Consider the following 18,173-nt stretch of genomic DNA (forward strand, 5'->3'; position numbering starts at 1 on the left):
CAGAGATTTTTCAAAAAGGCTTCCTGGGCATCATTTTAAAGAGTCTAAACGTGAGAACTAAAAAACAGGCCTCCCAGAGTGCTGTGCACAAATCCTGTCCCCAAGCCTGTCCCCAGGCTACCAAGGTGTGCCCTAGGTTCCTGCTCAGGGCTTCGGCCCATGAGGCCCTCGTGAGGACATGCATGGCAGGTGGCTGAATGCTTGGCACTAGGTCCCCGGGCTATTGCGATAGAAAGTTCAAAACACACTAGCATAGGTTCCACCCCAGCTGGCACTGCCCACTGGAGCCGCTCTTGCCTGTGGGGCGCCAGCCCTCTTCTCACTTCCGCACACTCCTTCCCAGGCAGCCCGGCAGGGAAGGGCTCCAGGACCGGATGCTTCCTTCGGGAGCTGGCCAGTGCTCATGGAGAGTCATGCTGTCCAGGTCCGGCCTGGTAGGGACAGTGGGGAGCTCTCCCTGCACAGGCCCACCTGCTAGGCCGCGGCCCCCAAGCCTCAGGGAGTCAGGGTATAAAACTACCAAGTAACCTGGTCTAAGGCCCTTCCAAGAAACCAAAGTTGCAACAAATAAGGTTGTGACGCCTCTGACTTCACCATTGGAGACGCACCATAACATAATCCTCCGTTTCTGCCACCACCTTAGCGTAAGGCCACTTGTGTGTCTGTGTCAATAACCTAAGGGGGGGCATCATCCTCTGGCCCCCCTAGAAATCCCAGCAAGAGGCAGGAGGTTGGCGGCTTCTGAATGGCCCCAGAGGCTGGTGATGTGCAAGGCAGGCCCGGGGCCTTCGTGCCTGGGCAGACGATTGTGGCTCGCGAAAGATTTCGGATTTTGGAAAAAATAAATAAAAATAAATATATTCCAAGCACTCTGTTAAGGGAACAAATGGCAAAGAGAAAACGCTTTCCAGGTAGAAAGACACTAACAAGCCCACAAAGAAATTGCTAAGAGACCCTGTAGAAAGGAGGAGAGAAAGGTGGGAGGGTCAGGTCTAGCGTTCCTTGCCAGAAGTCCCAGGAGGCCCACCAGAGGCACTTGTGGGAGTCTGTTACCTGGTGTAGGATCTCTGGGGGCCAGATGATGCAGTGAGCCCCGGGAGCAAGCCAGGACCTGGGTGGGTGGACTGCAGTGCTGGCCCTGGAGGCAGAGGGAGCTGCCCTGCCTCTGCGGGAAAGAAAGGCACTGGTACAGTTACAAGGTTGGTTACGAGGTTAATGGGGTCATCAGAACAGAAAAAAGGAACAGCAGCCCCAGGTGGGGAAAACTCCACGCACGGAGCCGGCAGAGGCCTCCCTCCCACGATCCAGGACTGCTCCAGCTCCTAGAACCCTCAACCCCTCTGCCTTGTGGAGATGCCTCTTCATTCTGAGCAGAGGAAGAAATGAAGCCTCCAGAGTCCCAGGAGGAGCAGGGAGAGGTCATGAGCACTGTGTTGTGCAAAAAAGGGCTCATGGCGCTGCTCCCCAGAGAAGGAGATCTGAGGTGTCATTGCTCACCCCAGGACTGTCACCCCACTCCCAGGCTCGGGAGCCACCCCCTCCGTCAGCACTCGCAGTGGAAGCAGGCCAGCAGCCCAGGAGGACTTGAGGCAGGAGGGCTGAGGCACCGGGGGCTGGCTTAGCTGGCCCAGGACTTCCGGTTCTCTGGGTTCTTATGGCTCCTGTCGGCCCTCAGGGCCGTGGCGCTCTCTGCCTTGGCCAGAGCCGCTGTCAGGGAAGCCAGGTTGGTGGCGGAGGCGGAGAGGGTGCTGCTCCTTCGGGGCTCAGGGACACCCTGCAGCCTGAGGCCTGCACTGCGCCGCCGCCCTGCACCCGTTGCTCTGCGCACCCGGCCCGGCCGCACCAGCAGCCCGTATCCAGGGTTGCACTTGAAGTATTGCTTCCCTCCGATGGAGCCATCATTCTTACCTGAGGAGAAATGAGAAAACGACATAGAGCTGGCTTCCCAAGGCCCCTCACTCCCTGTTGAACAGACAAGGGTGGAGGCACAGGCTCCCGGGCAGCACATGGTGGCCGCCAGCAGCAGGCACCCCCAGGCAGCACAGGTGTGAGGTCGATGCAACCGTGGCACTGACCTCACCCTCCCCTGGGCACAGACCATTTCCAACCTCGATGGTCCAAATGTAAACCTAGGATGGAGGTCGCTGGTAGAATGATTATTTTTCCTGAATCCATTAGATGGAAACTGGCAAATTACCAAATTGTAGCTAGTCAGATGTTACGTGTAATGTGTCAAAATGGGGGGGGGGAGAAGTTTCCTTTGTAAAAATAAATAAAAATGCATTAAGGTGAAGAATGAGAACCCAGCACTCCGGTCTATAGAGAGAGGATACCTGAGCAAAGGGACCACCCTGACCCCTAAATAACATCTCATGGTGACAGGCTGGTCACCATGATCTCTACAGCAAAAACAATCACGAATGGTCCTCTCCACACATCCTGACCCATCGTTCTCTCTTGCCCCCTCTCCAGACAGGCCCTCCCTCACCACCTCCTCTCGGTCAGCAAGGACTCGTCAGTGCACCTCTCAGCACATCTAACAGACCATGTCTCTCTCTGTGGCCACCACTATCCCTCGGCTCCCAGGGCCCACCTGCCACCCCCGCCCACCGGCTCCCCGCTTCTGGTCTCCCCACTGTCCTCTGCCCACTCCCCCCATTTCATTTTCTTCACAGCACTTAGTCCTATCAAGTTCTCAATATCTGTTTGTTTACTTGGTAATTTTCTCCCTCCCAAACTGAAAGTCCAGTGAGACCAGGGACTTTTTTTGCTCCCCAAGATATCCTTGGAAACCAAGACAGTGAATGCCCCATGGTGGGTGCTTAATTGTTGGATAAATTCATCTATTGGCTAAACCCCCTTTACTTCTTGAGTCCACCTGCAGATATAAACTTCCCTCCCACTTTCCCCACACATAATAGCAGACACTTCTCTAAAAAATGTTCTGGCCTATGCTGCATTCCTCTTCTAGAACCACTTCCACCTTATAGCATTATTCACAGCAGCCAAAAAGTGGAAACAATCCACATGTCCATCAACTGACGAATGAAGGAACAAAAGGTGAGACTTCCACAGACTGGAACATTATTTGGCCAGAAAAAGGGATAAAGTCCTGACACAGGTTGTAACCAGATAAACCTTGGAAAATTACGCTGAATGGAAGAAGCCAGTCACAAAAGCCCAGCATATTGTATGATCCCCTTTATGTGAAAGTCCAGATTAGGACATTGCATATAAATTTAGAGAGCTGAAAAATTGATTATTGGTTGGCTAACTAGGGCTTAGGGAGGGGGAGTGCCTTCAAAACAGACATGTGACTTCTTTTAGGTTGATGAACCTGTTCTAAAATTAGACTATGGTAGCGAATGCCACTAAGTTAACTGTATACTTTTAACAGGTGGACTTTACAACATGTGAACTGGTTTTAGAGTAAAGCTGTTTTAAAAAGAAACATCTGAGGGCGTCCGGCTTCGGCTCAGGTCATGATCTCGTGGTTCGTGGGTTTGAGCCCCATGTCGGGCTCTGTGCTGACAGCTCAGAGCCTGAAGCCTGTTTCACGTTCTGTGTCTCCCCCTCTCTCTGACCCTCCCCTGCTCCAGCTGTCTGTCTGTCTCTCTCTCTCTCTCTCTCTCTCTCTCTCTCTCTCAAAAATAAATAAAAAACATTTAAAAAATAATAAAAATAAATAAAAATAAAAAGAAACATCTGAAGGACCAAGTATTTCCTTAAGTTGTGGTCCTGGTTTTTCAGAAAATGGTGATCTATTTGCTTTTAAGATGTGCCGTTCTATGATGAGACATAAGAGACAGGCTGGCGAGCCTGCAGTACATCATAGATCACCTCTTCTGTTCTCGAGTGGAGGCATCCAGCTGCACACACGCATCAGAGTTTGCAATCTGAGCAGACACAGCAGACACAGCTACTGTTGCAGTTATAGTTCAAAAGCAGATGCCTTTCTGACTTAAAAGAAAAAAAGCATTTAAATTCATTACCAAATTGAGAGTAGCTTTCAATCAATGTCTTAGGTTTTTGAAAAATGTCTGGAGGTTTAACAAAGAAAACGTTTAGGGAACTCTCAGTCCTGATTTTGAAAAGTCAGGACCTGGAGTCTCAGGGAGATCAAATGATGTGCCCAAGGGCACACAGGAAATTCCAGGTAGTGCCTGGGTGGGGCCAGCACTCTCTCCTCAGACTGCTGTTGGCAAAGTCCCCTGGGGACCCCAGGACCCATCCCAAACAAGCAGCACTCACCTGAAGGTAAGTCTAACTCTACTCCGATCCATGTCCCCTCCTGAAAGTCAGTTGGCCCGATGTACCTCACGATGCCAATTTTGTTGGTGCCAACGGTGACATATTCTCCCTCTTTGAGCCACTCTGGGACTTCGCTGGCTTCTTCAGAATCTGAGGAAACTTCCAGCTTTCCCAGGGCCTGTGCCCCCGCACTGCCGTCACCCAGCCGCCCGGAAGCCGGGAGGTCCTCCTCAGCGCCAGACGGGCTGCTGGGGTCCCCACCGAGCATGCGCGTGAACGACTTCAGCTCGGAGGTTCGCACCTTTTGGATTCTGAACGGAGACGCCGGAGCAGGTGACTGAGACAGGAGGTCAGGGGGCTGTGGTTTGGAGACATCTAGCTCGAAGCTGGCAGCAGGCTTCACAAGATCCGTGCGTCTTCCAAGCTGCATGGTGGCCGAAGAAACTTCGCCACCACTCTGCTGGCTGGGTGATTCCTTCTGGGGGGCAGATGTGAGGAGATGAGTCGGGGAAGCCCTTGCTTCCTCATTCTGCTCCTCTGAGGAAACCACTCGCCTGGCATCCGACGCACCGTTGCTGTTGCCCCGTGCATTTTGCGTTGCTGGGACTGGCAGGGACAGAACCTTGCGCTGACCCTCCAGCCGGGCAGGAAGATCACTGTCTGTAGTGGGAGCAGCAGATGGAAATGGGAGCTCTGTGTCCGGGGGGGCCTGGCAGAGGGCAGAAGGGGGCGAGCCGGGCGTCTGGCCTCCTGGGGCACCGGAGGCATCAAGGCCAGGGACGAATGCATCAGACAGCGTCGCACTGGAGACACTGTGGGAAAAGTACCCGCTAGAGGCTTCACTCAAAGGGCTGGGTGGCCCTTCTGGAACTTCGGGGGCCTGGGTGTTGGCAGTGACAGTCTGCTGGGGAGGTACTTTCGTGGGTCTGTCACAGATCTTCATGGGGGCCATCTGCACAGTCACATCAGGAGCCGCACTAATCCCCACACTCTCTCGGTAAGGCTGAGGCAGGGAAGGGCCAAGAACAAAGGTTAAAATTCAAAGTCAACTGCTCATTTCCAAAGGAACAGCATATTTTGTTGTCAGCTGAAACATTACAGCTTTGACAGTGAAAAGAGCGCTGCTGTGCCCCTGGGCAGACTGGGTGCCTGTCCTTTCCCACCATTTCCATCCGGGTGAGCCCAGCTTTCCCCCAAGCACTGTGCTGAGTGCGGAGCAAACAGCCACCTGCCTGCCCACTGCCTGAGACAGTGTGGCCTATAAGAAATACATATTCGGCCCTCATCCTGTTTCTACCACAGAGCTCCCGAACCCCCGGAGGTTCCTAAGTGATAAGAGTGATAAAAGCAATTTTGATATCCCTAACAAGCCCCTTCCAACACCACCTGAGTTCATGTTCATGAGGTGACCCTGGGCCGGCGCCTAAGGATCACCTTGTGATTCCAGCCTCAGCCCCACAGCCAACCTCCAGGGAGAAGAGAAGGGCTAGAGGTGAGCTAATCACTAATTGCCAATGACTTAATAAATCATGCCTATGTAAGAAGGCTTCCATAACAACCCAAAGGGATAGGCTTCTGGGAGCTGCTGGCTTGGTGGACACATGGAGGTGTGGGGAGAGTGTCGCACCCAGGGAGGGTGTCGAAGTCCACGCCATTTCCCCACACCTTGTCCTATGCATCTCTTCCATGTGGCTGCTCCCGAGCGGTATCCCTTGTGAAAAACTCATGATCTAGTAAGCAAAATGTTTCCCTTGAGTTAGATGAACATTCTGACAAATAAATCAAACCCAAGTGGAGGATCACTGGAACTTCTTATCTACAGCCGGTTGGCCAGAAGCACAGGTGACATTCTTGTGGGCCTGAGCCCTTAACCCATGGGATCTGATGCCATTTCTGGGACAGTGTCAGAATTGAACTGAACTCAGCTGCTGTGGGACAAGGGCTTGGTGGTGGGAAAGAAGACCTACTCGACGGCCATGTAGGGCCAGTGAGGCATGACATGGTCCTCACCACAGGGTGCAGCACGCAGTAGGTGCATATTATGTCTCAATTTCCTCCTTACTTGCCAGCATCCCAGCCTCCCTGCACTCAAGGCTAAGCACCCTGCTCATGTGGAAACAGACACCCCTGCCCACCACTGACTTCATAAGGAATTGAGAGAATCACCAGAAGCCAGAAAAGTACTTTCTTGAAATGAGGATCCCATGGAAGGAGTGGACGTGCCTCAACACAGCTTCAACAGCACAGCCAGGAATGACCCTCGGGCCTGGCTCCTGGCTCCTGGCCAGGAGTCAGACAGAAGAAGAGGAGACAGCTGCCTGCAGGCTGGTCCCGTGTCATGGGTCGGGGCCCCTCTGGTCCAGGGAGACATAGGCCAGGCAGTAGCCTGCCCTGCAGCGAAGGGGGGCTGAGCGCAGAAGGAGCCACAGAGGCTGGCCCCCCACCTCCACCTCCTATCACTCGTCTGCCTCACTCTGACAGAGACACTCACAGCCCCATGCCATGGGGAATGACGGCAGCCAGTGCTCGTCCTCATACTGCTGGCTCTGAGGTGCTCCTAAGGTGCACTTTCGGTGATAACTGAAGCCATTTGAAGAAGTTAGCAGATTATCTTTCTATTCAGTTCACAATGACAGAGGCAAGAGAGAGACAGGAACAGGGAATGGGGTTGGTGCTCTGAAGAAGGGTGATGTTCAGAAAGAGAAATATGTTTTCCAATATTTACGGAAAGATTATTTATATTACAGGAATGGCCATTTTCCATTTGAAATACAGGATTTATTTGAACTCGGAAACAGCTGAGATCTATAAGTCTCTTACAGTTACTTGGCTTAACTCAGCAGTCTGATAAATCATGCATTTTCACGTGAACTGTCATTTATATTCCTGTCTCCAGAGGCCCTCCTTTCCCCACAAGGCATACTTTCAGGGTACGAAATTAACGGCGCCTCTTGAGATTAACAGCCCATTTTTGTGATGGATCTCCAGGCTGCAAAATTTACTAAATCCAATAGATCAATAACTGTCACCAGCATAAATACTCTAAAAGATTAGGCAATCCTTCAATCATTTTTCTTTTGCAACTTGTACATGTTTTATTTATTCTTTTCTATTTTATTTTTAATATCACTGACCAGGCAGGGAAGAATATACAAACAAAACCACCAGAGTCTAGAATCTGAACAGGAACAATGGTTCTGAAATAGTCCATGTTCCCTATTCTCCAATGGTAACACCCCATCATCGTCACATGGACAGCTGTCTGCAAAGGGCCAGCTCGGTCCTGTCCTGAGGAGGTGACAGTCCAGCGACAGGGTCTTGGATTTCCCTGGTCGTTATCCCATTTGCCTCCACATGAATCCTTTGATGTAGGCCGGCAAATATTACCATATGCATTTTACAACATGGCCCAGAGAGGCTAAAGGATTTATCCAAAGCCTCCAGTAAGTGACAACCAGGGATTGGAGGTCTGATGCACAGTGACAACAGGGACCAAAGGTGGCAGAAGGTGAGCACTGATTGCTCGGCTCTTTCCTGCTGAGCCCAAGCGCAGCCTTGGATTCCTTCCGTCACAGCGCTGCAGGAAGCTGCCCCCACCTGACTGGGGTTGATATGTGAGTGGAAACCTTCTCCCCTGTGTGTGGGTTATTCCCGCTGACACTTCCAGACCTGCCTGAGCCACAGAGACCACCACAGGTCTGGTGCCCTCACCCGTGAGAGACATGGGCTCCCTCCGTCCCACTGGCCTTGGGGTCCCAGTGCTGCCTCAGCAAAATAACCACCACTGCCCACGGAGCACGGAGGGGGGCCACATGAACATCAAATATGTTCTGGATGGAAAAGGGCCTTTTTAGAAAGGAGTGAATCTGTGGAGGTCTGAGTTCTCTTTCAAATCATTAGCCCTTTTTTGCTGTTGTTTTAATAAATAAAATTTTCCGATAAAGATACAGCCCTTCCTAAGAGAATGAACGCACAGTGGGAGAAAATAGATTTGCTATTCATAAGATGAGAAGTGCTGTTCATCTGTGGGAGATCATAAGAGACTATTTTCTCCCCAGTTTAGCATTAGTCTTTTCACGCTGATATCATGAATCAGAATGAAATGTAAAACTGAGAATTAAGCAAACACTCAGGATAAGGAGATTGTTCTGTTTATAGAAATCGCCTTTGCCTAGCAGTGGGCTATTAAAGCAGCAGACTACATTAGCAGTCAAGCACCTAAAAGTTTAGCAATCATATGATTAACAAGTTGAAAATAGAAAAGTAGAACAAGGAAAATATAGAGGGAGAAGACAGTGACCTATATTATAGCTAATTATCAAAACGGGAATGCTAAAATGAAAAACCCACGGGTGTGGACTCAACAATTGCAGCCTCGGGGCCACCCACCACATGTGGGACAGCCACCAGCAAAGGTGCCACCCCCACCTGACTCACTCACCTCCACCATTCTGGTTGTCCCCACGTCTGGGAGGGCAGACTGCACCATGATCCGGGGCACGGGCTGAGAACACAAGTGAACAGGCAGGCGTCAGGGACCAAGAGAAGCAGAGCAGAGATCACCACAGAAGGTTTTAATTGAACAGACTAGACAGCCCATCAAGAGGACACATGCAACGTGAACTTTTACAACTTTCAGAAATTTTAACAAGTCACTGCCAATTAGGCGTGCCAAGCACTAGTGGCACCACGCTCCACAGGGAGGTGTAGGAAATGTGGAGCACAGCGCGCACGCACCCCCCACCCTTGGCAACAGGACACATGCTAAAAATTGGTACCATGGATGCACACCTACACGCTGACAGGCTCCCTCTCCACTCACATATGGCGCATGTTCGTCAAGGGCTGTTCTGTACATACTAGTGTTGCAGGACACTAGAGAGTAAGAGTTGGAACAGTCAGGCAGGAGAGGCTTCAGGCAGGAGGTGGGACACAAAGCAAGCCTTGATGGCCAGGGAGAAGTGGTGCCCAACCAGGGCTGGTGAGCTCATCACAGGAAGTAAGGAGTAAGGAAGCTGGTCCAGCTAGCGCACAAGTCTGGGGCATAATACAGAGCAGGACAGACATATGGACAGAGGCTTTGGTGTCTGCAACTACCCTAATCAGGTAATGACGAGGATCACCACAGTGACTGAGCAGAGAAAGCAGAAGCTTGAGAAGACTGATCTGGTGGTAAAAGGCAAACTGATTGGAGAAATATTTAAATGCTAAGGTAGACAAATTGCGATGAGACTCCAGGAATAGAGCAGATGTGAGGGGATAAGAGCCTGAACTAATGGGTATAAGCAACAGCACAAGAAAGGACTTGTGATTTATGGACATGTGGTTCAGAGAACATTAACACACACACACACACACACACACACACACACACACACGAGAGAGACAGACAGACAGACAGACAGACAGACAGTGAAAGTAATTAGTACCGGGATAAGGAAAAGGGACATCAGAAGAAGGAGCTGGTAACTGCAAAGGAGAAGAAATCAGATATTCCTTTAGTAGCTGCTGGGTTTACAACGCCATTGGGACACAGAAACAGACATGATTCTCTCCAAGAAACCAGGAATCCACCACTTCTGCCTTTATTCCAACAACCAACTTCTGACCCCTTCCCAGGTCTCCCTGTTCTAACACAAGAGTCTGGACATCCCCTCAGAAGGGTCAGTCCAAGAGGGCTCTATCCTAGCAACCACAAACGAGCCCCCAGGAGGAGCCAAAATCGGGCATCACAGCTGGTTTCTGTGCAGTAGGAGTCTCTTTTCTCCTGTTGGATACAAAAGGAAAAGGAGGGGAGCACAGATCTATTACATGATCTAAACTGCCTGGAGATGTAGACTTCATATCTCCCCATTTCCCTTCTGGCCCTAAGTGCTCCAAGTCCTCCCAGTTCCCAAGATGTGTCTGGTTACCTGACACTTCTCTGCCATCAAAATGCTCTGGACAGTGCGTAGGCGCTAAGGCTGGACAGTCAAAGTCCTGCTTCCAACTGAGCAGACCAAGCTCTTACCTGAAGGAGAGGAGCCCACTTGGAACAAGATGGAGCATGAGTTCAAGCACCAAATAACTGCATTTTAGCAAGGGGTACCACGTTTACGCAAAGGGTACTGCTCTAACCACCTATGCTTTATGATTGCCTTTGGGAGAAAAGAGCTAGAAGGTATTAAATCCGCTGAAGGTAAGGGAATGGTGGTAGGATCTGAGAAAAAACAGAGAGGACAGGAAATTAAGTAAGAAATGGTGGGAGATAAGTATAAATAGATGGAAGAACCTAGGGATAAATTAAAAGAAAGTACACTTTACAAACAGGGACATACGGCCAGGGAGAGCTAGTATCACAGGTACATTTAAGAAAGACAATGTGAGGGGCACCTGAGTGGCTCAGTCGGTTGAGCATCCAATGTCCAACTCTTGATTTTGGCTCAGGTCATGATCTCATGGTTTGTGGGATCAAGCCCTGCATCAGGGTCTGTGCTGACAGCATGGAGCCTGCATGGGATTCTCTCTCTCCCTTTCTCTATGCCCCTTCACCACTCATGTTCTCTCTCTCTCAGTTTCTCTCTCAAAATCAATAAATAAACTTTTAAAAAGACAGACAATACGGGTGGTCAACAGAAGAGAATGAAGGAAGATATCCTGGTGGTGGCAAGGCAGCTGCGTGTGATGAGGGCCTCAACCACAAGAATTGTCCAGCCTTTCCTTGGATTCCTGGACCAGGAAAGCCTCTCCCCTCAACTCGCACGACACATCACTCCTCTGTCCCTCACAGCACCTAGCTGGTTTTCCTGCACAAGAATCTCCATTTTTCCACTCTGCTGTCGACTCAGCAGACAGTGATACTTGAGTTATTTTCTAGCAAGTATTCTCCAATCAGTGCTGTAGTCCTTGAATCCAGGGGCTGCTGTCTTTATTTTTATATTTACTTTCTCCCATAGTATCTGGAGTCACCACTGCTACCCAGGGCCCAATGTCATGGCTCTAGGCTACTAAGCTGAGACCTCACATCTCCCTCTCACAGGCGTCCTGTCACAGCCAATCGCCTTCAATGGCCACTTCTTCATCAAGAAACACACTGGCTTCATAAACAGGCCCACCCCAACTCTACCCATCAGATGATGCGGGGGCGGAGCCAGACACTGGATGATTACACGTATCTGAAATGGCAAAAAGCAGTGTCGAACATAAGATGGGATCAAGTCTGAGTGGGTCCTGAGTGTAACGTCAAATACTTTATGCACACCTACCTCTCTGGTTCACATGCTGGTAAGCTCGGGATGCCCTCTCCATGGGAAGTCAGGCAGTGATGGCCGCTGGAACCAACTCTGGCCAAGTGAGCATGAGGTACATACTGCACCAGAGGACTCTGAGGCATGTGTATGAGAGGGTGAGGTATGTGCATACAAGCTTGGCCGTGTGTTCATTTTTTATGAAAGATTTTTCTTTTTTTTTTTTTAAAGCTTATTTATTTTGAGAGTGGGAGAGGGGCAGAGACAGAAGCGGGGGGTGGGGGTGGGGGAAGAGAGAGAGATTGAGAATCCCAAGCAGGCTTCACACTGCCCGAGGGAGGCCTGACGTGGGGCTTAAACCCACGAACCGTGAGATCGTGACTGGAGACAAAACCAAGTGTCAGACACTTGGCTGACTGAGCCACCTAGGCTCCCGTAACTGTTATTGACATGCGGTGAGGAGCACACAGGGATTCCCACTAGTGTCCTCTCTACTTTTATGTATTTCAAATGTTTCCATAAATCTGTCCTACATGAAGAATATAACTGGGACTCAGATTCAGTGTCCAAATTCAGTTCAACAAAGACTCAGGTCTCAGTGTGCAAGGTGCTGCAACAAGCACCATGAGGAACACAAAGGTCACAAAGTCACAGGCTCTTACTTTCAACAGACTGGCAAAGACATGTATGCACATAACTGAAACATCAAGGAAAATGACAGATATTAGAATCAAAGTTTCAAATGCAGAAAAAATTCAGAGTAGAAGGGATGATAAATGAAACAGGCCTAGAATACCCTCATAAGGGCGATTTTCCTTTGAGACAGGCCTTGAAGACTGAGTGGCTTTCCGGGGGCAGGGGGACACTTCCAACATGAAGAATGACACAGCAAAGGAGCTGCTCTCTGAGTCTGATGTGTTCCCTCTACTGCCACCTCTGCCCCAAGAACAACTACTTAATCTTCCAGGAGGTCTTGGAGAAGAAAGAATGATCTAGAGTGACCTGTACCGGGCAGAGGGAAGCCAGTTAGGACCGTGTGCAGGAGACCTTATGAACTCATGGTTGAATTTCACCTGCAGTAACGAGCTATCAAACATACTGAATGAGGAGTGATAAGGACTATGCATAGAGAAGATGAATTCCGAACCAGGAGAGGTATGAAACTTGCACAGATAAAAAGTTGCTTCCATGGTTTGGTGGAGAGCCATTAAGAGTCTGAACTTGGATGGTAAGAGGAAAAGGAAATGGAAATTTGGAGATATGAAGGGGACTACTGAACACTTGGAAACAACTGGCTAGGGAGGCTGGGGAAACAGTCAGAGATGATTCCCAGGAAGGATGGATGACAGGGAGGAGGGTAATGGTGGTATTAGCAGAACTGGTGTCCGTTTGTGTGCCCGTGTGAGCGTACATGCACCTATGCATGTGCCTATGTGCATGGGTGACGGGGGGGCACCCAGCTTTCTGTATTTGGTGATGGCCTGGAATGAATTCAGGATACCAAATTCAGGTATTCATTAAGGATACCAAAAATACCTACAAAGTGTACTGAAATCTTAAGTGTGCCATTTGTCCTTCACACATAAGAGCTTAAATTTCCAAATGTGTATTGTTTGCATTTTAATGTTCTTTTACATATCCCTTGTGCAGGCAGTTGCCTCCTATTTCAGGAGCTCAAAACATTTCAGATCATAAGTTCATTAATCCTTACGACACATCTGGCAACTATTAATAAAAATGACTGCAAAGTATTTTGCAGCTATAAATATTAAGGAGAAGTCCCATGAGGCAAGCGAATAGAAGTGTAATTATCTACATCTCACACTACAGAAACCAAGGCTCAGAGATATTCACCTAACAGTTAAATGCATCCAGGCTGCCCCGTGAGTCAGTGACAGAGATGGAAAAGGACTGACTTCTCCAGCACCAGCCGAACCTGCAATCATGCTGTCTGCTCAGCATCCCGAAACTTAACAGATGAGTAGGCTACAAGCAAAAAAACTGCTTACAAGTATTTCAGGGAAAAGATGAGGGTCACTTCTTATATCACAGCCCATCATTTTTTAACTCTGGTTTTCACATGCCACGTGAATGAAGAAAAGAGGGAAGATCAACTCAGAATTTCAACGAGGCATAAGACTTATTGGGAGACCCCCTGCCTAAAAGAATATAAGGTTTTAACACCTTGGCAACACGTAAAGATCCTCATGTCACCTTTCCTCCTTTGTTAGGCTGACCCCACTCTGCACGGTCTACACTGCTCTGCTGCAGCCGCCCTTGCGCTCCTCCTTCTCCCTCGGCATATATTTTCTAGCTGGTGCGCAGCCACTCACGTTTGTCTCAGCTAGAGCACGCCTTCACCATGTCAGCCAGCTCCTGTACAGCCTACAGCATCTACAACATCATCCTACTTGGCTCTCTGAAGGGTAGGCATTATGGCTCATTCATCTCCGTAATCCCATAAAGAGGAGAATAACTTCATGTTTGTATGTATTTATGAGTAAATACATACATAAGTGAACAAATTAATTACTTAAGTGACATGAAGAAGGCCAAATTGTACAGTTACATAGAACCTGGAAAAGAAGAGACATTCTGAAATTTGGGCACAGGGGTAGGTAGAGGGAAGAAGAAATATATTCTTTTTAAGTTTTTAATGTTTTTTTTTTAATGTTTTTTATTTATTTTTGAGAGACAGAGAGTGACAGCATGAGCAGGGAAGGGTCAGAGAGAGAGGGAGACACAGAATCTGAGGCAGGCTCCAGGCTCTGAGCTAGCTGTCAGCACAGAGCCTGACGCGGGGCTCAAACTCACAATCGTGAGATCATGACCTGAGCCGAAGCCAGACGCTCAACCGAGTGAGCCACCCAGGCGCCCCAATGTTTATTTTTGAGAGAGAGAGAGAGAGAGAGAGAGAGAGAGAGAGAGAGAGAACGAGTGGGGAGGGGCAGAGAGAGAAAAAGACACAGAATCTGAAGCAGGCTCCAGGTTATGAGCTGTTAGCACAGAGCCTGATGCAGGGCTCAAACTCACAAACCATGAGATCATGACCTGAGCTGAAGTTGAACACTTAACTGACTGAGCCACCCATGCACCCCAGAAAAAATATTTTAAAGAAAAAATATACACTTTGTTCCAAAACACTTAATTTTCTGATGCATTTCTTTTCTTGTTTGAAAATGAACCTTTCCTAATAATCACCCCTTACTCTGAATTCGATAAATTCTTAAATGTCATTGTCCAATGGTTCCTAAGTAAATATGATCCTTCATGTCCTCTAAGATTTTATTTTTATTTATTATTTTGAAAGGAGGAGAGGGACAGAGAGAGAATCTTAAGCAGGTCTTCGCCTAGCACAAGGATTTATCTCATGAACCGTGTGATCACAGCCTGAGCTGAAATCAAGATGCTTGACTGACTGAGCCACCCAGGCACCTCAAGATTTTATTTATTTTTTAAAATTTTTTTAATGTTTTATTTATTTTTGATACAGACAGAGACAGAGCATGAGAGGGGGAGGGGCAGAGAGAGAAGGAGACACAGAACCAGAAGCAGGCTCCAAGCTCTGAGCTAGCTGTCAGCACAGAGCCTGACGCGGGGCTCGAACCCACAAACGTGAGATCTGACCTGAGCCAAAGTCGGAGGCTTAACCAACTGAGCCACCCAGGGGCCCCAAGATTTTATTTTTTAAAGTAATCTCTACACCCACCATGTGGCTCACACTCACAACCCCAAGATCAAGAGTCACATGCTCTAGTGACTGAACCAGCCAGGAGCCCCCTGCTCCGTTTTAAAACTCTAACCAATCATTTAAGTCCAAGCATAAGAATATATAACAAGAGATGTAAGATTTACCTTTGCTACAAACAATCAATATACAACCTTTGATTTTCATGCTGCTAAAGTGAGAAAAATATAATAAACAAGAACAAGCAGGCGAGTGCATATAAGTAAAATACTTCCTAATCCTTGAATATGTTCTGATAAGAATAATAAACAATGGATAAAAAACAGACATATACAATTACCTAAAGATCAAGACTCAGCAATAACCTAATCAATATAAACATACTTTTTAGAGGCTATGTCAATCAGAGGCAGGGTAGTTAGGCTAGAGAAGGGGAACTGGAAAGTCACAAGAGGAAAGCTGGCAGGAAGCACCTTGCACTAGTCCAGAGACAGACACTTGAGCTGCCTGCAGACACTGGTTCACGTAGCGGACTCCCCACTCACAGAGCTGGCTCATGATCTACACGCTGCCTCTCCAGGGTGATCTGGGCAAGAGTGTGTTAGCGATGATGACTCCAGCACTTCTGTCCATCTGGCAATTAGATTTCTTATTTTAAATGAATGACTCAGCATTCTACCTGACCCGTCAGTCGTTTGTTCGTGTAAGCCTTATCATCTCTGGTGTTGCATATCCGGAAGGTCGTAATCCAGTCCACATGCATTCTTCAAGCAATGCCATGCAGAGTGGATGACAGGTGCCCACCAGCTGGCCCCCTGCCAGACACACTTTTATCCCACCTGCCTCATGCCCCTTACAATCAGCGACATCAAATATCAATGTTTCAGGAATGGGAAGGTGACTTCATTTTTCTGCCCAATATCACAATGCCTCATGAGATTTTTATATACATTTGAATAGATTCTTTCAGTTTTATCCTCTTCTAATCTACCCTCCAAACTGCAGTCAGAAGAACTTTCCGAAAATACAAATTTGATTATGTCACTCTCCTGCCATAAAGCAGTAAATGATTCTCCATTGCCCACAGATAACTTTTTTAGGAAGCAAAGGACAAGGAAAGAAAATACGAATAGGTCCTACTCAGTATATTTCCATGGTTTGCCCAGTCCCTACTTCAAATACTTTATTTATTTAAAAAATGATTTTGATGTTTGTTTAGTTTTGAGAGAGACAGAACATGAGCAGGAGATGGGCAGAGAGATGGCAACACAGAATCTGAAGCAGGCTCTAGGCTCTGGACTGTCAGCACGAAGCCAGATGCAGGGCACAAACGTGTGAGCTGTGAGATCGTAACCTGAGCTGAAGTCAGACACTTAACCAACTGGGCCATCCAGGTGCTCCCCTCTCTTTCAAATACTTCAGATTCATTCATTCTATATATATATATAATCACTTGGACTGGATATCAGATCCAGCAAAATCTCTCAAGGTCACAATTGTGCATGCAATTTTGTTTCTTGAATATAAATCTCAGTATGCCACTCACTAGGCTCTGTTTAATCTACCTAAGTCTCATTTTCCTCAGTATCTCAGTATCTAGTATCACCCTCTAACACTCTGCTGTCCAACATGATGGCCACCAGCCCATGTAGCTACTGAGCACTTGAAATGAAGCTCGTGTGACTGAGGAAGCAAATTGTTAACTTTACATAATTTTAATTATTAACATATAAATTTAAAAATATGTATGTTTAGAACAGCTTGGGCAGAGGGATCTATTTTGTCTACCTCATGAACTCTAAATGCAGATCAAGTATTTCCAACAAAAATTTAGTATCCATATTGAGATGTGCGAGAAATGTAAAATATAAACTTGATTTCAAGAACATTACAGAAAAAAAATGAAATAGCTCAGTAAATTTTTTATATTGATTACAGGTTAAGATGACAGTATTATGACTATACTAGGTTAAGTAAATTATATTCTTAGAATTAATTTGACCTGTTTCTTTTTACCTTTTTAATTTTTTTAACACTTATTTTTAATGTTTTTAATAGTTTATTGTCAAATTGGTTTCCATATAACACCAAGTGCTCTTCCCCACAAGTGCCCTCCTCCATCACCACGTCCCTTCCCCCTCCCCCTCTGCCTTCAACCCTCAGTTCGTTTTCAGTATTCAGTAGTCTCTCAGGTTTTGCATCCCTCTCTCTCCCAGGCTCTCTTTCCCTCTTTCCCTCCCCATGGTCCTCCATTAGGTTTCTCCTTTTAGACCTATGAGTGCAAACATATGGTATCTGTCCTCCGCCTGACTTATTTCACTTAACATGACACCCTCAAGGTCCATTTGCTTTGCTACAAATGGCCAGATTTCATTCTTTCTCATTGCCATGCAATACTTCATTGTATATATATATATCACATCTTCTTGATCCATTCATCAGCTGATGGACATTGAGGCTCTTTCCATGTTTTGGCTATTGTAGAAAGTGCTGCTATGAACATTGGGGTACATGTGCCCCTATGCATCAGCACTTCTGTATCCTTTGGGTAAATCCCTAGCAGTGCTATTGCTGGGTCATAGGGGAGTTCTATGGATAGTTTTTTGAGGAAACTCCACACTGCTTTCCAGAGCAGCTGCACCAGTTTACATTCCCACCAACAGTGTAGGAGGATGCCCATCTCTCCACACCCTCGCCAGCATCTATAGTTTCTTGATTTGTTCATTTTGGCCACTATGATTGGCATGAGGTGGTATCTCAGTGTGTTAACGTTTATTTTTGAGAGACAGAGTGCACGCAGGCGAGGGGCAGAGAGAAAGAGAAGGAGACACAGAATCCCCACACGGGGCTTGAACCCACGAACAGAGAGAGCATGACCTGAGCCAAAGTTGGTGACCCAACAGACTGAGCCACCTGCCCCCTCTTTTTACTTTTTTAAATGTGCCTGCCAGAAAACTTAAAAAGTCACATGTGGTTCACATTCTTCTATTGGACAGAGCTGATCTAAC

General features: G+C 47.7%; 1 protein-coding gene across 3 annotated transcripts in view; it reads right to left on the reverse strand.

Moving 5' to 3' along the window:
* Positions 1–1,192: 1,192 nt before the first annotated feature.
* KIF13B (kinesin family member 13B) overlaps positions 1,193–18,173 on the reverse strand; it is a 197,260-nt gene continuing 180,279 nt past the window's right edge. For all 3 annotated transcript variants that reach the window (XM_029938512.1, XM_029938510.1, XM_029938508.1), the window contains 3 exons: positions 8,693–8,755; positions 4,252–5,254; positions 1,193–1,908 (listed from right to left, as the gene is read on the reverse strand). In XM_029938512.1, the coding sequence (XP_029794372.1) occupies positions 1,619–1,908; positions 4,252–5,254; positions 8,693–8,755 (1,356 nt within the window). In that variant the 3' untranslated portion in view covers positions 1,193–1,618. The remainder of the gene's footprint in view (positions 1,909–4,251; positions 5,255–8,692; positions 8,756–18,173) is intronic.

This window comes from Suricata suricatta, chromosome 1 (assembly GCF_006229205.1).
Source record: "Suricata suricatta isolate VVHF042 chromosome 1, meerkat_22Aug2017_6uvM2_HiC, whole genome shotgun sequence".
In the NCBI taxonomy this organism is placed as follows: domain Eukaryota; kingdom Metazoa; phylum Chordata; class Mammalia; order Carnivora; family Herpestidae; genus Suricata; species Suricata suricatta.